Below are 24,518 nucleotides of genomic sequence, written 5' to 3'. Positions count from 1 at the left end.
ATACTTATTTTCCACCATAATTTGCAAATTAATTCATTAAAAATTCTACAATGTGATTTTCAGGATTTTTTTTTCTCATTTTGTCTGTCATAGTTGAAGTGTACCTATGATGAAAATTACAGGCCTCTCTCATATTTTTAAGTGGGAGAACTTGCACAATTGGTGGCTGACTAAATACTTTTTTTCTCCACTGTACATGCCCGTCTGATGTTTGCCAATGAACATCTGAATGATTCATAGGACAACTGGGTAAAAGTGTTGTGGTCAGATGAGACCAACATGGAGCTCTTTGGCATCAACTTAACTCACCGTGTTTGGAGGAGGAATGCTGCCTATGACCCCAAGAACACCATCCCCCCCGTCAAACATGCAGGTGGAAACATTATGCTTTGGGGGTGTTTTTCTGCTAAGGGTGACAGGACAACTTCACCGCATCAAAGGGATGATGGACGGGGCCATGTACCGTCAAATCTTGGGTGAGAACCTCCTTCCCTCAGCCAGGGCATTGAAAATGGGTCGTGGATGGGTATTCCAGCATGACAATGACCCAAAACACACAGCCAAGGCAACAAAGGAGTGGCTCAAGAAGAAGCACATTAAGGTCCTGGAGTGGCCTAGCCAGTCTCCAGACCTTAATCCCATAGAAAATCTGTGGAGGGAGCTGAAGGTTCGAGTTGCCAAACATCAGCCTCGAAACCTTAATGACTTGGAGAAGATCTACAAAGAGGAATGGGACAAAATCCCTCCTGAGATGTGTGCAAACCTGGTGGCCAACTACAAGAAACGTCTGACCTCTGTGATTGCCAACAAGGGTTTTTTCACCAAGTACTAAGTCATGTTTTGCAGAGGGGTCAAATACTTATTTCCCTCATTAAAATGCAAATCAATTTATAACATTTTTGACATGCGTTTTTCTGGATGTTTTTGTTGTTATTCTGTCTCTCACTGTTCAAATAAACCTACCATTAAAATTATAGACTGATCATTTCTTTGTCAGTGGGCAAACGTACAAAATCAGCAGGGGATCAAATACACACACACACACGTATGCATACCTGGTAGAGGTCGACCGATTAATCGGAATGGCCGATTAATTAGGGCCGATTTCAAGTTTCCATAATCGGAAATTGGTATTTTTGGGCGCCGATTTGTATATATATTTTTTTACATCTTTATTTAACTAGGCAAGTCAGTTAAGAACACATTCTTATTTTCAATGACGGCCTAGGAACGGTGGGTTAACTGCCTTGTTCAGGGGCAGAACGACAGATTTTTACCTTGTCAGCTCAGGTGATCCAATCTTGCAACCTTACAGTTAACTAGTCCAACACTCTAACCACCTGCCTCACGAGGAGCCTGCCTGTTACGCGAATGCAGTAAGCCAGGGTAAGTTGCTAGCTAGCATGAAACTTATCTTAGAAAAAACAAATGTGTACTTAACCATAAACATCAATGCCTTTCTTAAAATCAATACACAAGTATACACTTATACAATACACTTATTTTTTGTTGTTTTTTGTTTGCTTATTTTTTATTTTATTTTTATTATTATTATATTTTTTATTTTACCCCCTTTTTCTCCCCAATTTCGTGGTATCCAATTATTAGTAGCTACTATCTTGTCTCATCGCTACAACTCCCGTACGGGCTCAGGAGAGACGAAGGTTGAAAGTCATGCGTCCTCCGATACACAACCCAAACAAGCCGCACTGCTTCTTAATACAGCACGCATCCAACCCGGAAGCCAGCCGCACCAATGTGTCGGAGGAAACACCGTGCACATGGCAACCTTGGTTAGTGTGTACTGCGCCCGGCCCGCCACAGGAGTCGCTGGTGCGCGATGAGACAAGGATATCCCTACCGGCCAAACTCTCCCTAACCCGGACGACGCTAGGCCAATTGTGCGTCGCCCCACGGACCTCCCGGGCGCGGTCGGTTACGAAAGAGCTTGGGCACAAACCCAGAGTCTCTGGTGGCACAGCTGGCGCTGCAGTACAGCACCCTTAACCACTGCGCCACCCGGGAGGCCGACTGACTGCTTATTTGAGTCCAACACTCTAACCACCTGCCTCACGAGGAGCCTGCCTGTTACGCGAATGCAGGAAGCCAGGGTAAGTTGCTAGCTAGCATGAAACTTATCTTAGAAAAAACAAATGTGTACTTAACCATAAACATCAATGCCTTTCTTAAAATCAATACACAAGTATATATTTTTTAAACCTGCATATTTAGCTAAAAGAAATCCAAGTTAGCAGGCAATATTAACCAGGTGAAATTGTGTCACTTCTCTTGCGTTAATTGCACGCAGAGTCAGGGTATATGCAACAGTTTGGGCAGCCTGGCTTGCTGTGAACTAATTTGCCAGAATTGTATGTAATTATGACATAACATTGAAGGTTGTGCAATGTAACAGGACTATTTAGACTCATGGATGCCACCCGTTAGATAAAATACGGAACGGAATAAACGTTTTGTTTTCAAGGTGATAGATACCTTAGGTGATATTTGACCTAAGGCTCGTACTTCTGTGTGTTTATTATAGTTAAGTCTATGATTTGATATTTGATAGAGCAGTCTGACTGAGGGGTGGTAGGCAGCAGCAGGCTCGTAATAGTCAAAGGTTTATGGTTTAGAGCGAAATAGTCGACGCGTTATAATTCCTGTAATAACTTGCGGCTGAACTTGATAGGGGTTCCTTCTTTATTTTACCGTTCATGTCTTCCATAGTTCAAATAAGGTCTGTGTTTCATGCAGGCTTAAACCGCCTCGGTGTTTTGATACCTGTGTAAATCTCACTAGGATAAGGTAACGTTTGTCAAAAATTTTTCATAAATCCACTCTACAAAAAAACGATCTTCGCTTATATTTAGCCAATCGGCCGATAATCGGTATCGGCCTTTTTTGTCCTCCAATAATCGGTATCGGTATTGAAAAATCATAATCGGTCGACCTCTAATACCTGGTCAGTAGGGGGATACAGTGGTTGGCTGCTATGCGTCCTAACATGCCGATGCTGGCCAGCTGATCTGAGAACAGCTCTCTGTCATCCTCCTGTAACTCGTTAATCTCATCCTCCTCATGAGATGCCACGCCGTTCACCGTCTGGAGGGAGGGAGAGAGACCATGACATTAAAGAGGGACCGAGACTAAGGAAGGAGAAGAATCAGATGAAGAGAGAGCGAGGAAGAAAGAAAACAAAGAAAGAGTGATGGAATGTATGACAAAGGAGTGAGAAGATGTGGATTGACTGTTGAAAGTGCTGACCTATCATTTACCCATAAAAACAATTGACTGTGCTTATTTTTTGTTGTTTTTTGTTTGCTTATTTTTTTTTTTTTTTTTATTATTATTATATTTTTTATTTTACCCCCTTTTTCTCCCCAATTTCGTGGTATCCAATTATTAGTAGCTACTATCTTGTCTCATCGCTACAACTCCCGTACGGGCTCAGGAGAGACGAAGGTTGAAAGTCATGCGTCCTCCGATACACAACCCAAACAAGCCGCACTGCTTCTTAACACAGCACGCATCCAACCCGGAAGCCAGCCGCACCAATGTGTCGGAGGAAACACCGTGCACATGGCAACCTTGGTTAGTGTGTACTGCGCCCGGCCCGCCACAGGAGTCGCTGGTGCGCGATGAGACAAGGATATCCCTACCGGCCAAACTCTCCCTAACCCGGACGACGCTAGGCCAATTGTGCGTCGCCCCACGGACCTCCCGGGCGCGGTCGGTTACGAAAGAGCTTGGGCACAAACCCAGAGTCTCTGGTGGCACAGCTGGCGCTGCAGTACAGCACCCTTAACCACTGCGCCACCCGGGAGGCCGACTGACTGCTTATTTGAGTCTAGATTGAAGCGTGTGTGTGTCTCACCAGGTTGCGGGTGCCGTCAGGCGCAGCCAGGTGACACTGGATGTAGGAATTGAAGACCTGAACAGCGGGCTGGACGAAGCAGCCGCGGGGGAAATGTTCATCATCCTGAACCAGGGTCAGCCATGACTCTAACAGCTTGTCATACGCCTCCATGTATACCATGTCATCCTTATCCAGCTGGAAGAGAGAGAAAAAGAGAGCGAGAGAAGGGGGGAGAGTAGAGAGACTCATTGAATGTGTGTTTTCAAAGAACGAAAATAAAATAATGGATCAACTATGTAATGTTCCTGCAGTAAGGATAGAGTGTAATGCTGACCACTTCCTCCAGGGCGGCGCTGCGTCCGAAGGAGCAGGTGAGGAGGGTGAGACAGTTGATGAAAGAGGTGAAGAGCTCGCTGGGCAGGGCAGTCAGGATGACACGGGGAAATGTGCTGATCAGGTTGGAGATTATGTTAGAGATGCCCACCGCCTCAGAGTCCTCGATCTCTATCCTGGGGGAGGGACACAAACAAAACACAACCTTAAAGGAATGTTGGCTAATTTCATTCAAAATCTGGAAAATTATTTTTAATATTTAAAAAAATAAGTATTTCAGAAATATATGTTTGAAACAGGCATGGTATGAAACCAGACGCAGTGCTGCCCAGTGTGTGAGCACTGTTGCCCGGGTAGGGCCATGTTTCCACAGCCCCAGTTAGAGTACTGTCTTTGAGGCCTGCCTGCCGTAGCTAGTCTACTGCCTAGAACAGTGCGGCTCGCTAAACCTTATCAGATAGATTTCAATAGCAAGCAGAGCTGTTCAACCACTGCAGATTGGCCATCCTGCCCGCATGGTTTTCCGATGATGCAACTGGAAAAAAGCTCCAGGAATAGGTGATTACGGAGAGAGCGAGCGAGCCCCTAACTCACTCCGCCTACTGAGTCACGAGTTCCGAGCACAAGTGTGGGTGTGTGTGTTTTATTTATACATTCGAGCAGAGCCCTGTTGATTCAGTTAAGTACTACTTCAACTGAGAGGACACACAAGTCGATACATACAAATCACATCATTCATGCTACCAGCCTCCAGTCCAAATAATCCCACTAACACACGTACAGGCCATCATAATAATCATGCAGTACATGATATATTCTTGCATGCACAGAGGGCAGCAGTGTTTCTAGCCCTGGATTGGGTCCATTGAAACCAACCAGAATTAGTTTAAGGCTCTGACAGACTCACCCATTGATCATGCTGAGAAGCCCCTCCACCAGGTGGGCCAGGTAGGAGACCTGGGCACTCTCATCAGGGAAGATTGGGCCGTGCATGGAGGCCAGCTGGGCCAGGCACTGCAGGGAGTCCTGGGCCATGTCTGAGTCCTCACGGATCTTTATGTGGACCTGAGTGGAGGGGAGCATGGAAGGTTATAATTAAATAGTTTTTCTTTTGAGCAAGGGAGATATAATAACATACAAGCTCTTGCCCATGTTAGTTTTAAAGGACAGAGAATTATTTTTTCTTCTGATGACGATTATGATTGTGTGAGACCATGAATGTAAAATAAGCAGAGCGGTGAAAGCATATGGATGAAAACCTATCCAGGTTATTTATCTACAAAGACTGTGATGTAATGGAATAGACCCCAAACATGATTTGTACCTCCCGTACGACATTGTGCATCTCAGACAAAGTAACACGGCTCATACACAGACCTGACCAGGGCCGGTTATGCCACGGGTACAACTGACAGAGCCACAACTCTCAATGCAGTTTCAGTAGTTTCTGTTTACATCCAGAAAAAGACAGCATTATGAGACAAACTGAAGTGACAGACTCACCGTCTTCTGAAGCAAAGGGAACAGAGAATTAATGCTCAAAATGCCAGCCACTGGACCCAGACACAGTAACTCTGGATGTCAACACAGACAATACCAATCGATCACAGAGCCCGTCTGAAACTTGCTGAGGCCGTCTCAATCAAACCCAGAGTCAGTCAGTAGTCAGAGAGAACCTGTAATTCTCTGCCAGAGAAGTTGTATGGTGAATCGGATGTGAAGTGACCGGGCAGTGAGGCAGTTTCAGCTCCACTGTGGAGCAACGTGTGCTTTCACTGACAGGCAGCGCAATGAGGACTCCTGGCTCTGAATGCTCACTCAGAGCTCTGCCTTTTCTCTCCGTCTGCTTTTTCTCCCATTCTCTTACTGTTATCGACCCTGAAAAAGCCTGGGTGCTAGCCACACAATCCCTACGCAACCCCAAACAGCTCCAGAGCCCTCTCCGCACCTCAAGTATCCTTTTTTCCTCAGAGAAACTCCTTCTCTCAACCTCCCTGTCTCACTCCCTTTCTGGCTTTCCCTCCCTCCCTCCCCCAGCTGTAGTGGTTGGTTGTCGGCCACGGTGTTCCAAGGACTCTGATGCTAATGTAGCGTAGCAAAGAGATCTCTGCTGTTGGTGAGTGCTGCTGCTGCCCTCTCCAGAGTCTGAAGTCATTCTCTGGAGGAGTAGAGTGGAGGGAAGGAAAGAGGGAGGGAGGGAGAGAATGAAAAAGAACGCAAGGCCAAAGATCGCACACCGCACGCGCTCTAAAAACAGCTGCACCAACGAACATCCGCGCAGCGCTAGCTATGCCAATCGCCTTCAGTACGACTATAGTTAGAGACAGGCAGGGGGTAGAGGGGGGAATCAAAACAAGACTGGGTACTCCTCTGCGGAGAGAGAATGAATCTCCTATTTATAGCAGGAGACAAAGCCTGGTGTCTGTTTCCTCAGGGGGATTGAAGGCTCCCCTTTCTGTTTTTTAAATTAACTGAGCGCTTCCGTATGATTGTCTCCCCCCTCTCCTTTTCTCACTCCCTCGTTTGTCAGATTCAGTTACTGCCGCCCAGGGTAGAATCAGCCATCGTCACATCATCATAAGCTCAGCTCTACAGACGCAGCCCTGATTGGGTTTACTGGGCAAACAGAGCTGGAGTGTACGTGTGAGAATGACAAATTAAAGGCACTCTCACAAGCCAAAACCAACGCAAACCACAAACAAAAACAGTCGTAGACCCAAATTACAGCTGGTGGGGAAAATGTTAACTTAGAGCTCATTTCGCGAGGTGTCAAAAGAACAGAGGGGATGGATACGATGTATTTTGAGGGTGGTGTCATTCCCATCGCTGATTTATCCTCCCCGGCCTAGACCAATGTCTCAAGAGTGGAACTGAGAACGCTATTCATTCAAATTACCTTGAACATTTGTTATTTCTTTCAGATCTGTTAGTCACACCTACAAAAGGGGAGATGGACCCCCTCAGGGTCCTTACGGTATGCGAGGCGAGGGGTGTTAACGGGGCCCCGTAATCTAGGGCCCTATAAAATCAGTCTTATTTTCCCCCAAAATTCTGTTTTCTCCTGGGTTTCCATTTCTACCCATTTTTACCTCTCAAAATCATACGTTTTAAATAGAAAAAGAACAGAATTGGATGTTCTAAATCCACAACAATGCTTAAACCACATAAGGAGACGACTTTTTAGGTCTGGGGAAAAACGAAGACATCAGAATTTTGGGTGTAGTTACCCTTTAATGAAAGTGGGCACCAGCCAGATACCGTTGTTTGGTTAGCAATGTTTCTGTAGTGCTCATGTGATTGCAGAATCATGATACAATTTTGCCAGTTAGGCATAGGCTACTGTGTAGTTAACATTTAATTGAGAAGGTTTTTGGGAAAGCCTTTCCATCTACCAGAAGGTTATCATTAGCATCATGCGCGGGCACAGGCGCGCACACATTCCTGTGTCGTTTCAGAAAGTTGCAGGAAAATACAAATCACTGATGCATTTTGTTCATGTCTTATGATTTAAAAAATAAAATGCTTGAATTCCACTTGTCTGGATTCCATGATCCCGTCCGCAACGCCGATTTTATAAGGCCCTAATAATGCCAAGGTTAGCGTGTAATCGCTCTGTTTGAACTCTGACCCTGGCGGCACGTGTCTGGATGGCCCCCTCCATGGGCCTTCACCCTCACAGCTGAGGATTGAGGAGCAGCAGCTGAGCACCCACCAAAACACACACACACAACGAACAGTTGCACTACAGCAGTCTTACAATAACAAACACCCCATCCACCACAAATACCACAGAGGGAGGTAAGAGACACTAGCCCTCTGTTAGACCAATATACTGGTCAGTGGTCAGACAATACAATAGATCTTCTGGTCTCAAACCACTCCATAAAACGAGAGGGGGTTACACATGTATAACTTTGCAGAGAAGCTGAACAAAAAAATACCATAATACAAAAGATATCTTCCAGGGCCAAACCACTCAAAACCTCTATGGGCCTCTCAACCTCAGTCATCCAACAACATATCTCATGTCAATTGTAGAAATTGAGAGATGCAGAATAGAGAGAAGCCTCCAGGTCGGGGATATTGCCTGGAGAAGGGAGCAGTATTTGGCAGAGAGAGCCTGGATGCTGAGGGAGAGTTGACTGATTTGTTCCACACTCAGACACAAACACTTTATAAAAACAAGTTTCACTACTATATCTACACGTCACCTAGGAAAAATACTACTACATTGCAATAAAGATCATTTTTAATACATGCCTCACTATAAAATGTCATATGTTTCACATGCCTCATAAAATACACAGTTCAAACCCTCCCTCTCCTAATCTGTGGTAAGAACTACAAGAGAAGACAAATGGTCAAAGAACAGTCAGCAGGACACAAGTATATTCTAGCTACAGAGACGAAGAGGAGAGAAAGATAAGACTCACGGTGAAGAAGAGGTCCATGACGCGGGTGTCAAGCAGGGCTTCTCTCCAGGTCTCTGTGGGCTTCAGCATCACGTTCTGGGTGGACTCAAACATGGCAATGTAGTGGCGCCCCAGTGACCCCTAGGTTAAGGCCAACAACATAAGGAACGCTGACTCTCTCACAGGAGTCCCTGTCACTAGAGCCCTCTCTGTCAGTCACAGTGGAATCTGGTCTCTCAGCCCTCTCTTTCTCCTCTCTGAGGTCTGAGTGCAGTGGAAACTAGTGGTTACTAACTCACTAGTTCTCGCTCATCAAGTCTGCCACGCTCTCCCTCCCCGACCCTCTTGCCCTCTTTTTTACACTCAAGGCTGTCTCTCTCTTTCCTTCACTCTGTCGTTTTCTCTCCCTGTCTGTGCTGAGGCCCAGTGAGGAAACTCCCACAGGAAAGCCAGTCACTGGCACAGACCAAGCATTCCACTGGGCAGGACCAACAGTCACTCCCAAACACACCCTACACAATCGTGCTACTGAGACAGGTGTGTTTCTGTGCCCCTCACCCTACAGCAGCCTTGCCTTTTTGCCCATTTAAACAGCTCTGGTCCACCAGAAAGCTAAATGAACAGACCGAGAGAGAGAGAGAGAGAGCGTGTGAGAAGCCTCTAGGAAAGAGTGTTGGAAACATGAGTATTAACTCTAGAGCCCAACCACCAGTGTTCATACGTGTGAGAGATTTACCTTACGGACAACCTTATATGTATCAATCAAATAAAAATATGATTTGGGGGTATATACTCAAGCAATTTGGAATGGATCTTAGATCAAATAATGGATACTCTTCACTTTACGTAGTGTAAAATAAAGAAGGTCATATGTCTTTATGAGCATGAAAGTACATGCTTGTGGACAGATGGATGTGCACAGTCAGGTGACTTTTTCCACATATCACCCATCTCTATCATCACACTGTCCAACCTTCCAGCATGCTCCAGAATAAGCAACAGTACTCTGTTACCTCGCCGACAGAGACAAAGGAAGAGGAGACGTAGAGACAGAGACCTCCTGCTGGGCTCTAAACCCTGCTGCACTAAAACGGGTCTGGATGACAGGTCAAACATCCAGCAACACTTTTAGAGCGTTGTTTTAGTATCAAACATTTACAGTTGTCCATCAACTGTCTCTCAATTTACAGTTATCTGTCAACAGTATTGCAACTCATATGACAACTGTGACATCAGTAGAAGTTAGATGACTGTTTAAGTATCTTAACACTATTGGTGTAAACACACTGTGATGAATAATATTTGAAGTCTATATAAAAGTGTGTTTACTTATAGTGAAAGCCTATATTGAACTCCTCTAGGTATTTTCTGTCCAGATGACTTGAGGCCATTGTATTTAGATACTGTACATCGACAGTGGACGTGTTAAGAGTGCAAAGCTATGTTAAGGAGTGGTAGGGTTTAAGTGATACATCCTCCACTAAGTCTTGCTTGCAGCCTTGCCATGTGAAATAACACTGGAGGAATGCGCATCACCCCCACCCTCTTCTGCCCTAATGCTCTCCCCAATAGGGTTGGCCCGATCAATTATTAAATCGAATATCTTGATATTTGACATTGACGATATACACTGCTCAAAAAAATAAAAGGGAACACTAAAATAACACATCCTAGATCTGAATGAATGAAATATTCTTATGAAATACTTTTTTCTTTACATAGTTGAATGTGCTCACAACAAAATCACACAAAAATTATCAATGGAAATCAACTTTATCAACCCATGGAGGCCTGGATTTGGAGTCACACTCAAAATTAAAGTGGAAAACCACACTACAGGCTGATCCAACGTTGATGTAATGTCCTTAAAACAAGTCAAAATGAGGCTCAGTAGTGTGTGTGGCCTCCACGTGCCTGTATGACCTCCCTACAATGCCTGGGCATGCTCCTGATGAGGTGGCGGATGGTCTCCTGAGGGATCTCCTCCCAGACCTGGACTAAAGCATCCGCCAACTCCTGGACAGTCTGTGGTGCAACGTGCCGTTGGTGGATGGAGCGAGACATGATGTCCCAGATGTGCTCAATTGGATTCAGGTCTGGGGAACGGGTGGGCCAGTCCATAGCATCAATGCCTTCCTCTTGCAGGAACTGCTGACACACTCCAGCCACATGAGGTCTAGCATTGTCTTGCATTAGGAGGAACCCAGGGCCAACCGCACCAGCATATGGTCTCACAAGGGGTCTGAGGATCTCATCTCGGTACCTAATGGCAGTCAGGCTACCTCTGGCGAGCACATGGAGGCCTGTGCGGCCCCCCAAAGAAATGCCACCCCACACCATGACTGACCCACAGCCAAACCTGTCATGCGGGAGGATGTTGCAGGCAGCAGAACGTTCTCCACGGCGTCTACAGACTCTGTCACGTGCTCAGTGTGAACCTGCTTTCATCTGCGAAGAGCACAGGGTGCCCGTGGCGAATTTGCCAGTCTGGTGTCTGGCAGTCTGGCAAATGCCAAACGTCCTGCACGGTGTTGGGCTATAAGCACAACCCCCACCTGTGGACGTCGGGCCCTCATACCACCCTCATGGTGTCTGTTTCTGACCGTTTGAGCAGACACATGCACATTTGTGGCCTGCTGGAGGTCATTTTGCAGGGCTCTGGCAGTGCTCCTCCTGCTCCTCCTTGCACAAAGGCGGAGACAGCGGTCCTGCTGCTGGGTTGTTGCCCTCCTACGGCCTCCTCCACATCTCCTGATGTACTGACCGGTCTCCTGGTAGCGCCTCCATGCTCTGGACACTACGCTGACATACACAGCAAACCTTCCTGCCACTTGCATTGAGGTGCCATCCTGGATGAGCTGCACTACCTGAGCCACTTGTGTGGATTGTAGACTCTGTCTCATGCTACCACTAGAGTGAAAGCACCGCCAGCATTCAAAAGTGACCAAAACATCAGCCAGGAAGCATAGGAACTGAGAAGTGGTCTGTGGTCACCACCTGCAGAACCACTCCTTTATTGGGGGTGTCTTGCTAATTGCCTATAATTTCCACCTGTTGTCTATACCATTTGCACAACAGCATGTGACATTTATTGTCAATCAGTGTTGTTTCCTAAGTGGACAGTTTGATTTCACAGAAGTGTGATTGACTTGGAGTTACATTGTGTTGTTTAAGTGTTCCCTTTATCTTTTTGAGCAGTGTATATATCTTGAAGAGCAAGATGATACTCTATTTGACTTTACAAATCAAAAATATGCAGTTTTATCATTTAAGACTAGATCAATATGTTGACAATAAAGCCTAAATCAAGGGTTCTCAAACGTTTTTGTGGCTGGGGACGCCTTTTGTGATAGCAAATTCATCAGGTACCCTCTCATAAATCAGGAGGGAGATCCAAATAGCATACAAGGACTTCACTAAGACTTCGGCAGTGCATGACAGGACGAACCAAGTCTCGGGACCTGGGAAGGAACATTTTAATTCTACATATTTAATGCGTTTTGTTGTTGCAGTTTTAAAGCTAATATCCTGCAATTCTACAAATATTTCCACGAGGCAGAGAAAACATTGCAGTTTAAAAATTGGTGCATTCATGTAAAACAAATAAAAATAAGTATTGCGTGTGGCTGCGGTCCGGATTTTCTGGAACCCAAATTGCAGCAGCTATTAATAGATATTTCTGCGCATGTACAGGAATAAAAAATAAAGTGTAGCTGCTGCCCACTCTGCTCCCTACGTAGTTTATACCCAAGTGTTCCCACCACTCCACTGCCTCTACATTCACATGGGAGGGGGAAACGTAATGTTGTACACTAAAGACACGATCGACATGTTCGAACTATGCATTCATGCCTCAAGCGTGATTTCATGTTATTTAGTCATGTTGTACACTACACAAAAGACACGATCGACATGTTCAGACAAACTGTTGTCTGTTGTAAAAGTATATTTAGGCAAGCAAAACACACAGGCAGTCAACATAGCAATTACTTTCTCATCATTACAAACATTGGCTAGTTCTTTTTCCATCAACTCTCGCTACGATATGGCAGCATGAGGAATAATCGTGTCCTGGGCGATGCGAAACAAACTTGCCCATTGTCAGACTGATTACCGGTCCGGGTACACAGCTAGGTAGCCTACTCATGTGTTACTTGCATGATCTTAAGGTGGTTAAAATGGAGATAGTTTTTTGCCCCAATGCAAAACTCAAGTGGGGAGTTACATTCCTTTCAGTAACTCTGGCTAGTGGCTACGATATGGCAGCAACTATAAAGATTAGCCTACATTATCACACAAAACATTGATTGGTTTTACTCCAATGCAATGTGTGTGCGCTGCTTGTCGTTTTGATGTCTTCACTATTATTCAACAATGTAAAAAATAATTAAAATAAAGAAATGTTTGAATGAGTAGGTGAGTCCAAACTGTGTGTGTGAGAGAGATACATAAAAAGAAAACTGTCCGCGGACCACTTGCAGTACCTCTGCGGACCCCTAGCCGGTCCATGGATCCCACTTTGAGAACCCCTGGTCTCTAAATGAATAGAAATGTATAAAACAAAGATGTTTTATTGTCACATACACCAGATAGGTGCAGTGAAATGTGTTGTTTTACAGGGTCAGCCATAAACTAAGCTCAATTTTTTTTTCACTAGACAATTTATTTAGGAGAATGTGACTGTAATATTGGAAATAAGCACACAAATGGGCCAAAACGATTATATCGGATATCGCAATATTTGGAGTAGCATACGGTAGAAGCGGTTTCCCCAAATATGACCAGATTCCCCCTCACCTGTGCATGAGTTGGGACAGCCATCCCCAAGACAGCCGTATTCCCTGTTTAATGTGTGTGTGTTTATGTCAAGGTCCCCAGTGGCTCAAGGCAAGGGGCAGGACATAGGGGTTGTCATCCACAGTAGCCATTCAGAGCACCTGACCAGCCTTGAGCTTGACCACGTCTCCATCCCGACTCTGGGGTTAACATCAGCGTGGAGAGACGCGCTGTCTTACTAACGCAGGGGCCACATACTGGGCCCAGAGGGGGGAGTGTGGCGCAGACAGATGAAACACATGCCACACGGTTGGTTTGTGAAGGATGGAGCCACTGTGGTGTTTTAAAAAGAGTCTTTAAAAAGGAGAGAGGGGGGGGGGGGGGGCTAACAGGCTACAGCTGCCAGGCATGCAATTAAGGAGTGGCCCCCTGATACACACACGGTCACGGACACACACACTCAAATTCAGACAGAGAGACATGTCTGATACACATGGACAGAAGGCCACACCGCTTTACCTTCCCAGAAGTCTTCATAAATCTGTTCTCCGATCAAACAAGCATCCAGACAGCACACACACCAGTGTTTCCGTTAGGAAAATGTGGCGCCGGACAAGTGACCGGGAAGATTTTAATTTATCGGACATTTGAGAAATGTATCGGTCATCCAAATGCATTGCATGTCCACCCACGCAGCCAGAGCCATCAATAAACAAGGGATGTTGGCCAAATGAGCCACAATTACAAACGTTTTATTTAGCAGACAATCTTTGGCAAAGAGACTTACAGGAGCAATTAGGGTTAAGTGTCTTGATCAAGGGAACAGAGATTTTTCACCTAGTCAACTCAGGGATTCGAAACAGCAACCTTTCGGTTACTGGCCCAACGCTCTTACCGCAAGGCCACTTGTGTAAAAGTTCATAGCCTACTGTTGTATAGGTTTTACTTTCTTAAAACAATAATTGTCCATCTCACAGTTCAGTAGTCAGAGACTTGAGCACTAAATGCACCGGTATTGCATGCATAGGCGTGCAATGTATGATTTTAAATATATAAAAAGAAAGCGAAGCTTAGGCCTAGCCACCAGAGAGAGAGAGAGAGATGCCGGTGGCATGCTACAACAACGACATGCATTTCTTTACCCTTGTCGGCAGACGCAGTAGCCTGTCTGACACAGATATAAACGTACAGAAAGAGGCTAATTCATTCCTTTTCTATCCCAATATTTTTTCTAAAAGATAAGCATTATATTGTTCGATTATAGGAAAAACTATGGTAGGCCTAAAACATTCTTCCTCACCTCAAGTTCAACTGTTGGAGTCAGTAGGAGCGCCGTTGCCTGCAGTATAGTAGGCTAATAGCCAAATCAACAGCCTAATAATTGTCTGCTCTGTATTAGGTTTAAGATGGGTTATAAGCAGGCCTGTTAAAATAAATATCATTAGCCTATTGTCATCATTGGTTGAGTATGTTAGGTAGTAGTCTTTGTTGGTAACTGCTGCAATATAGACTATTCAAAACCTTTGTGAAGGTTTAAACTAGCTCGCCAGTGTTTTGTTTCATTCTGTTGAGTCATTTTCTTTGGCCAAATTAAGTCTCAACTGTAACGTTGTGTTTGCCACAATATACACTGAAGAAAAATAAACACAACATATAACAATTTCAAAGATTTTACAGAGTTAATGTTCATATAAGGAAATCAGTCAATTGAAATGAATTCATTAGGCCCTAATCTATGGATTTCACATGACTGGGAATAAAGATATGCATCTGTTAGTCACAGATACCTTAAAAAAAGGTGACCACCATTTGCCTCATGCAGCGCGACACATCTCCTTCACAGGCTGTTGATTGTGGCCTGTGGAAATTTGTCCCACTCCTCTTCAATGGCTGAGCGAAGTTGTTGGATAATGGCGGGAACTGGAATACGCTGTCGTACACATCGATCCATAGCATCCCAAACATGTTCAATGGGTGACATGGCTGGTGAGTATGCAGCCCATGGAAGAACTGGGACATTTTCAGCTTCCAGGTATTGTGTACAGATCCTTGCGACATGAACTTCGGATGAATGGCACGACGATGGGTCTCAGGATCTCATCACGTTATCTCTGTGCATTCAAATTGCCATTGATAAAATGCAATTGTGTTCATTGTCCGTAGCTTATGCCTGCACATACCATAACCCCACCACCACGGGGAACTCTGTTCACAATCTTGACATAAGGAAATTGCTCGCCCACATGACGCCATACACGCTTAGTGCCATCTGCCAGGTACCGTTGAAACCAAAACTCATCTGCCAAGAGTACCCATTTACAGCGTGCCAGTGCCATAAAAGGTGAGCATTTGCCCACTGAAGTTGGTTACGACGCCGAACTGCAGTCAGGTCAAAACCCTGGTGAGGACGACGAGCACGTAGATGTGCTTCCCTGAGATGGCTTCTGACAGTTTGTCCAGAAATTCTTTGGTTGTGCAAACCCACAGTTTCATTAGCTGTCCAGGTGGCTATTCTTAGACAATCCCACAGGTGAAAAAGCCAGATGTGGAGGTCCTGGGCTGGCGTGGTTACTTACACATGGTCTGCGGTTGTAAGGCCGGTTGGACATACTGCCAAATTCATTAAAATGACATTGACCTCCAATGTCTTATAGTAGAGAAATGACATTAAATTCTCTGGCAACAGCTCTGGTGGACATAGCTGCAGTCAGCATGACAATTGCTCACTCAAAACTTGACACATCTGTGGCATTGTGTTGTCTGACAAGACTGCACATTTTAGAGTAGCCTTCTATTGTCCCCAGCACAAGGTACACCTGTGTAGTCAATGACATTTAATCAGTTTCTTGATATGCCACACCTGTCAGGTGGATGAATTATCTTGGAAAAGTATAAATGCTCACCAACAGGGTTGTACACAAAGTAGTGCACAAAAGAGAAATAAGCTTTTTGTGAGAGAAATAAGCTTTTTGTGCATATGGATAATTTCTGGGATCTTCTATTTCAGCTCATGATACATGGGACCAACACTTTACATTTTGCGTTTATATTTTTGTTGAGTGTAATAGCCTGCTCGTATTTCCCTATAAACAAAGGCTTGATTTACTTTTGATATTACCCTAACAAAGTTTAGAAACCTTTGATGTGGTGTAGCTATTATTAAGCTTTAGCTACTGACAGTTGAACTTGAGGTAAGGAAGAATGTGAGGTGGACAATTATTGTTTTAGGAAAGTAAAAAACTATTGGTTATAAAGTTTTACATATGCTACTGGCTGGCAGGTAGTCTACAGGTTAAGAGCGTTGGGCCAGTAACTGAAAGATTGTTGGTTTGAATCCCTGAAATGACTAGGTGAATAATATGTCAATGTGCCCGTGAGCAAGTACTACATATCGAAACACAAGGAATAGTGTTTATGTCATTTGTTATATGGCTGTTTTGAGGACGCATACATTTAGCTCATTTGGCCAATATCCCTTGTTTATTGATGGTGCTAGCTGCGCCAGGTCGGAGGTTTCTTTCTCACTCTCTTCCATAAAGCATGTCTCTGGTTCGAATCCAGGCTGTTTGACATCCGGCATTGGGAGTCCCATAGGGCGGCGCACAATTGGCCATCATTGTAGAAAATAATTTGTCCTTTACTGACTTGCCCAGTTAAAAAAATATATATAGACAGATAAATGTCTTGTAAATTTCTCAAATGTCTGGTAAATTAACATCTTCCCGGTCACGTTGTACAGAGACATATTTTCCTAAAGGAAACCCTAACACACATACACACACAGGACCATGTCTGGCATTCCAGACGGACACTCAACAAGCTGTGGGGTTTAAAGAGGCTGGCGGCAATCCACCCCCTCGCCTGTCCCCCATTAAAGAGGCCTGGTTATCAGGCTGCTATCTGGTATGGGCACAGACACACAGGGCCTCTTTGAAAGTGATACATAACCCTGGTTTGCAGCGACGCCACCTTAGATCCCTTTAAAACACAGAGGCGGGAGAGAGAGGCTGCTAGTCTGAGTAGGATTAACGCTCCAATGAGCTCAACAGGCCAATGACACACGTGTGTGCGCACCCACACAAACACAGCCAAATGAGCACAAACGCAGCCAAATGAGAGTAACAAATGAAAACATAAGTGGTACAACCATATGCCACACCCCAAACCTTTTGCACTGTACCCAAGACAGCCACATTTTCATATGATGCACCTAACATACAAGACCAATGTTTATGATCAAACCAGTCTACAGTGTTTCCTCTAGGATTTTTCAGCAGTGGTGGTAAAGTTAGGGTGGCCAATGGCGCGGTTTTAAAGGCCCCCCTTTCGGCCGCAGAGACAATATTTTACGGTTTTAAAGCTAGTTTCTGCAATTCTACACATTTTCCATGGGGCTCCATTATCTTTTCTAAATACTTTATATCTGCTTTTAGTCATTTAAGACCACACGGAAAATGTTTTACCATCCCTAAAATTACAGTGCATTCGGAAAGTATTCAGACCTTGACTTATTCTACATTTTGTTATGTTATAGCCTTATTCTAAAATTGATTAAATAAAAAAACATTCCCTCAATCTACACACAATACCCCATAAAGCGAAAACAGGTTTAGACAAGGCACACACCAGTCTATATAAGGAACTACAGTTCACAGTGCATGTCAGAGCAGAAACCAAGCCATGAGGTTCAAGGAATTGGCCATAGAGCTCAGATAGCAGTGTCATGGCACAGATCTGGGGAAGGGTACCAAAACATTTCTGCAGCATTGAAGGTTCCCAAGAACATTGTGGCCTCCATAATTCTTAAATTGACGTTTGGAAACTCCAAGACTTCCTAGAGCTGCCCACCCCGGCCAAACTGAGCAATTATGGGAGAAGGCCTTGGTCAGGGAGGTGACCAAGAATCCAATGGTAACTGACATAGCTCCAGAGTTCTACTGTGGAGATGGGAGAACCTTACAGAATAACAACCATCTCTGCAGCACTCCACCAATCAGGCCTTTATGGTAGAGTGGCCAGACGGAAGCAACTCCTCAGTAAAGGAACATGACAGTCTGTTTGGAGTTTGCCAAAAGGCACCCAAAGGAATCAGACTATGAGAAACATGATTCTCTGGTCTGATGAAACCAAGATTAAACTCTTTGGCCTGAATGCCAAGTGTCACATCTGGAGAAAACCTGGCACCATCCCTATGGTGAAGCATGGTAGTGGCATCATCATGCTATGGGGATGTTTTTCAGCGGCAGGGACTGAGAGACTAGTCAGGATCGAGACAAAGATGAATGGAGCAAAGTCAGAGATCATTGATGAACACCTGCTCCAGAGCACTCAGGACCTCAGGCTGGGGTGAAGGTTCACCTTCCAACAGGACAATGACCCTAAGCACACAGTCAAGACAACGTCGGAATGCCTTCGGGACAAGTCTCTGAATGTCCTTGAGTGGCCCAGCCAGAGCCCGGACTTGAACCTGATCGAACATCCCTGCAGACCTAAAAATATCTGTGCAGCGACGCTCCCCATCCAACCTGACAGAGCTTGAGTGTATCTGCAGAGAAGAATGGGAGAAACTCACCAAATACAAGTGTGCCAAGCTTGTAGCATCATATCCAAGAAGACTTGAGGCTGTAATCGCTGCCAAAGGTGCTTCAATAAAGTACTGAGTAAAGGGTCTAAATACTTAAGTAAATGTGATTTCATTTTTTATATACATTTGCAAAAATTTCAAACAATCTGTTTTTGCTTTTTGATTATGGGGTATTGTGTGTAGATTGATGAGGAAAAAAACAATTGTATCCATTTTAGAAAAAGGCTGTAACGTAAGAAAATGTGGAAATAGTCAAGAGGTCTGAATACTTCCGGAATACACTGCGTTTTCAAAAACAATATTTAATACAATCCTTCCATGACCCAAATAGAATAAACTGCTACCCACCAATGGGGAAACACTGCGGACGCAAGAAAGGATATGATTGGGCGGCAGGAAGTTCCAGCTAAGGACCTGATTGGCCAGGGCCAGGTATCTCTGGAACACAGAGGACATCTGAGCGTTGAGGTTCTCTCTGCGACTGAACTCCTGCAGCACCTCCATGGTCAATACGAAGATCTGACGCAGGTTGTCCTCCTGAACGTGAACACACATCAGAACAAAAACACATGCACAAAAGGTGTCAACACAAACACACACTACTACCAAGCCAGAGAGAGCATAGCATTCAGTTAGATGAACAGAGGAGAAAGGAGGAAAAAGGAGCAGGAGAAAAAGGAGCAGGAGGAAAAAGGAGCAGGAGGAAAAAGGAGCAGGAGGAAAAAGGAGCGGGAGGAAAAAGGAGCGGGAGGAAAAAGGAGCGGGAGGCAAAAGGAGCGGGAGGAAAAAGGAGCGGGAGGAAAAAGGAGCGGGAGGAAAAAGGAGCGGGAGGCAAAAGGAGCGGGAGGCAAAAGGAGCGGGAGGAAAAAGGAGCGGGAGGAAAAAGGAGCGGGAGGAAAAAGGAGCGGGAGGAAAAAGGAGCGGGAGGAAAAAGGAGCGGGAGGAAAAAGGAGCGGGAGGCAAAAGGAGCGGGAGGAACGGAAGTCTGACCTGAAAGATGCGTTTGCAGCTGCCGTGGAACTCCATGTTGAGGCCGATATTACTGGTCTTACTGGAGCTGGAGAACTCACTGATGAGAGCCGTCAGGATGGAGCAGGCCAGTGTCTGCTGCAGGGGCACACACACAGGTCTGAGGTCACACACACCGTCTGATGTCATATGTCACATTGAGGGTAGCTGACAGAGGACAGCAGCCGGCTTACTAAAGAGGACAGATCTAAATAAGACCCAAGCCATGAAAACCTCCCTGGCCTCCTGAAGAATGACTGCCATCTAGTGGAGACAGTTATACTACTGGGAGAGCTCATATCAGGTTAGGGAGGCCAGAAATCTCAAAGGAACGGTGGGTACCGCATGGGCATTTAACTCCTCTGTTTTGGGGACCTGTGTGGTTCTGGTACCAGCTCCGACCAACATTTTAGCTTATAACTCTGACATCACTTAAGGCTGGGATGTCCCTCCTACCATTTCATTCGCTCTTCCAAATGTCCAACTCCTGGCTGAATCCTACGTCACAGCCCCTAACAACATATGCCTGGAATCCTTACATCATAATGCAGCAGGAGTGGTTTCGTCACTGTGGCACATTCAGAGATGTTTTAGATTACTAGCTATAAATCATTCATAGATTTTAAACAAAAACACTGTCATAAATGGGCAAGATTAATATAAGATGAAAGGCGAGTTCCTAACAAGTTCAGGAAGACACGCTAGAGTTCTGTGAGACATTCACAGAAATGGGGGCAGACGTTTTGATCAAGAAAGACCTTAAGAAAATTTGCATTTTAACACTAAACATACAAATATGTATTTTACAGTTATAAGGAAGGTGAAATCTTATAGTTAGTCGTTTTATAATTTGATTATAGTATTTTTAGAAAGCATATAATTAATTTCAAGCCTTATTCATACAGCTGTGTTGAATAGTAAATACAGTTCGGAAAGTATTCAGACCCCTTAACTTTTCCCACATTTTGTTAAGTTACAGCCTCATCCTAAAAGGATAAAATAAAATCCTCAATCTACACACAATAGCCCACAATGACAAAGTGAAAAAAGGTTTTAAGACATTCAAAATAAAAAAACAAATACCTTATTTACAGAAGTATTCAAACCCTTTGCTATGAGACTTGACATTGAGCTCAGGTGCATCCTATTTCCATTGATCATCCTTGAGATGTTTCTACAACTTGGAGTCCACCTGTGGTCAATTCAATTGATTGGACATGATTTGAAAATACACATACCTGTCTATATAAGGTCCCACAGTTGACAGTGCATGTCAGAGCAAAAACCAAGCCATGAGGTCAAAGGAATTTTCTGTAGAGACCTGATACAGGATTGTGTCGAGGCACAGATCTTTGGAAAAGTAGTAAAAAATATCTGCAGCATTGAAGGTTCCCAAGAACACAGTGGCCTCAATCATTCTCAAATGGAAGAAGTTTGGAACCACCAAGACTCTTCCTAGAGCTGGCTGCACATCCAAACTGAACAATCAGGAGAGAAGTGCCTTGGTCAGGGAGGTGACCAAGAACCCGATGGTCACTCTGACAGAGCCTCAGAGTTCTACTGTGGAGATGGGAGAACCTTCCAGAAGAACAACCATCTCTGCAGCACTCCACCAATCAGGCCTTTATGGTAGCGTGGCCAGACGGAAGCAACTCCTCAGTAAAGGAATATGACAGTCTGCTTGGAGTTTGCCAAAAGGCACCTAAAGGACTCAAACATGATTCTCTGATCTGGTGAAACCAAGACTGAAGTATTTTGCCTGAATATCAAACGTCACATCTGGAGGAAACCTGGCACCATCCCTATGGTGAAGCATGGTGGCAGCATCATGCTATGGGGATGTTTTTCAGCGGCAGGGACTGGGAGACTAGTCAGGATCGAGGGAAAGAAGAACAGAGCAAAGTACAGAGAGAACCTTGATGAAAACCTGCTCCAGAGCGCTCAGGATCTCAGACTGGGGCAAAAGTTCACCTTCTAACAGGACAATGACTAACTACACAGCCAAGACAATGCACGAGTGACTTTGGAACAAGTCTCTGAATATCCTCGAGTGGCCCAGCCAGAGCCCAGACTTGAACCTGATCGAATATCCCTGGAGAGACCTGAAAATAGCTGTGCAGTGACGCTCCCCATCCAACCTAACAGAGCTTGAGAGGATCTGTAGGGAAGAATGGGAGAAACTCCCCAAATACAGGTGTGCCAAGCTTGCAGCGTCATACCCAAGAATACTCATTGCTCTAATCGCTGCCAAAGGCGCTTCAACAAAGTACTGAGAAAATAGTCTGAATACTTTTATTTCAGGTGTTTTATTTTTTAATTACATTTGCAAAAAAAAATCTAAAAACCTGTTTTTGCTTTGTCATTATGGGGCATTGTGTGTAGATTGATGAACAAAAAAACTACTGAATCAACTGTAGAATAAGGCTGTAACGTAGCAAAATGTGGAAAAAGTCCAGGTGTAAATGCTTTTGAAGGCACTGTACATCATAAAATATTTGTACTGTGTACTTGAGCTTGTGTCCTCAAAAGTGACTACTCCTCAGCAATGTTTACCAGAAAGGTGATATTTTAACCTTTTTTTGGAGTATGCAGCATTACTAGTTATTGTTTATGGCCCTCATGATAAATAATTACTTTTGGAGATAATGTAGATTACATACAGTTTCAATTACATTTAACTGGTTTTAAAGCCAGAAGCAGAGTGAACATCTATCACTGTGGGATTTGAAGGAGTGGACTTGTGGAGCTCTTTTCCCATATCACTAACGAGTGTACTCCTTTCACATCTTTGATAATTATGACATTCTGATGTTTTTTCCATGAATTGATCATTTGCCCAATCACATCAGATCTTTTTCAGAGTGGACTTATTGATCTGAAAAAAGATCAGAATTGGGCTGTGGAGTCAAGTAGGCTGCGTTAACCTAGGAAGCCCAATTCTTTTGACCAAGAAGATCAGCTCTGAAAAATATATTACATGAAAAGATAGGATGTAATTGGTTAAAATAACATTTAGTGAGAAAAATATAAGAATTGGGCTGCCTGTGTTTCTTACCACTGTGGGGTTGCCGCTGCTGATAAGCTGGCTGACTTCGTGGAAGATACCTTTACAGTTAATGGACTTGTCCAAAGAGCCTCTCTTCACTATGACCGCTACAGCCAGCAGGATCTGCTCCCGGACATACTTCTGTAGACTGGGGGGGAGAGAGGAGAGACTTATTTTTAAACTGCATTAGAGGCCTGCATGAAGTGAGATTGATAGATCCTTGAGAATCTAATTCATGCTGCCGCTACACACACGCCTACTTGGGTCTCTGTAAAACGTAGGTGAGGAGGAATGTCCGGAGCGACTCGATGCTGGCCTTCTCCAGCAGGATCCACTCCCGTACCACCGCCTCCATGACAGCCGTGGCTGCCTGGAACAGCACATAGTCCACCTTACTGGTCTCTGTGGAGGGTGACAGATGCACATTAATCACAGAGTAGCGTTAAGATTTCCCTTCACTGGAACTCAGGGGCCTAGCCCAAACCCAGAACATTATTCTTCCTCCACCAAACTTTCCAGTTGGCACTATGCTTTGGGGTAGGTAGAGTTCTCCTGGCATCCACCACACTCAGATCTGTCTGTTGGACTTGCCAGATGGTGAAGTGTGGTTCATCACTCTAGAGAACGCATTTCCACTGCTCCAGAGTACATCGGCGGAGAGCTTCACACCACTCCAGTCCAGTCGACGCTTAGCATTCATTGCACATGGCGATCTTAGGCTTGATGTGCGGCTGTTTCCGATTATGGAAACCCATTTCAGGAAGCTCCCGACAAACAGTTATTGTGCTGACGTTGCTTCCAGAGGCAGTTTGAAACTCGGTAGTGAGTGTTGCAAACGAGGACAGGCAATTTTTACTTGCTATGCTCTTCAGCACTTGGCGTCCCGTTTTGTGAGGTTGTGTGGCCTACCACTTTGCGGCTGAGACGTTGTTACTCCTAGATATTTCCACCTCACAATAACAGCACTTAAAGGGCATACATTTTACAAACCGACTTGTTGGAAAGGTGGCATCCTATGACAATGGCACATTGAAAGTCACTGAGCTCTTCAGTAAGGCCATTCTACTGCCAATGTTTGTCTATGGAGATTGCATGGCCGTGTGCTCGATTTTATACACCGGTCAGGGTGTGGCTGAAATAGCCGCATCCACTAATGTGTGTCCACATACTTTGCGTATATACAGTGTATTTCCATCAATTAATAGGCTAAAATGCATTATTTCACAATGGGATTTTTTTCTTTCTTCTCCCAGACAATTGGTCTGCGCCAATTTGAATTAAATCAGCTTCTCTCATTTTAAATGTTTTATATATTATTTTTTTTATCGGCCAAATGCTGGCTAAAGGAAACACTTATGGGCACACCTGCACACATACAGTATCATATATCACCCACACAAACTTTTACATATGCACAATTGAGAATAGAGGTTGACCGATTATGATTTTTCAACGCCGATACTGATTATTGGAGGACCAAAAAAAGCCGATACCGATTAATCA

At 44.6% G+C, this 24,518-nt stretch overlaps 1 protein-coding gene across 4 annotated transcripts in view; it reads right to left on the bottom strand.

Moving 5' to 3' along the window:
• The window catches only part of LOC109870954 (exportin-4), a 65,101-nt gene that overhangs the window by 33,637 nt on the left and 6,946 nt on the right, over positions 1-24,518 (bottom strand). For all 4 annotated transcript variants that reach the window (XM_031805849.1, XM_031805848.1, XM_020461673.2 and 1 more), the window contains exons 3-11: positions 23,276-23,417; positions 23,025-23,163; positions 19,952-20,068; positions 19,345-19,498; positions 8,623-8,735; positions 5,097-5,254; positions 4,191-4,365; positions 3,875-4,051; positions 2,960-3,102 (exon numbers count right to left, since the gene is read on the bottom strand). In XM_031805849.1, the coding sequence (XP_031661709.1) occupies positions 2,960-3,102; positions 3,875-4,051; positions 4,191-4,365; positions 5,097-5,254; positions 8,623-8,735; positions 19,345-19,498; positions 19,952-20,068; positions 23,025-23,163; positions 23,276-23,417 (1,318 nt within the window). The remainder of the gene's footprint in view (positions 1-2,959; positions 3,103-3,874; positions 4,052-4,190; positions 4,366-5,096; positions 5,255-8,622; positions 8,736-19,344; positions 19,499-19,951; positions 20,069-23,024; positions 23,164-23,275; positions 23,418-24,518) is intronic.

Source organism: Oncorhynchus kisutch, linkage group LG26 (assembly GCF_002021735.2).
Source record: "Oncorhynchus kisutch isolate 150728-3 linkage group LG26, Okis_V2, whole genome shotgun sequence".
Classification (NCBI taxonomy): Eukaryota; Metazoa; Chordata; class Actinopteri; order Salmoniformes; family Salmonidae; genus Oncorhynchus; species Oncorhynchus kisutch.
Note: the sequence above shows the minus strand (reverse complement) of the source record. Positions and strands in the feature narration are given on the sequence as shown.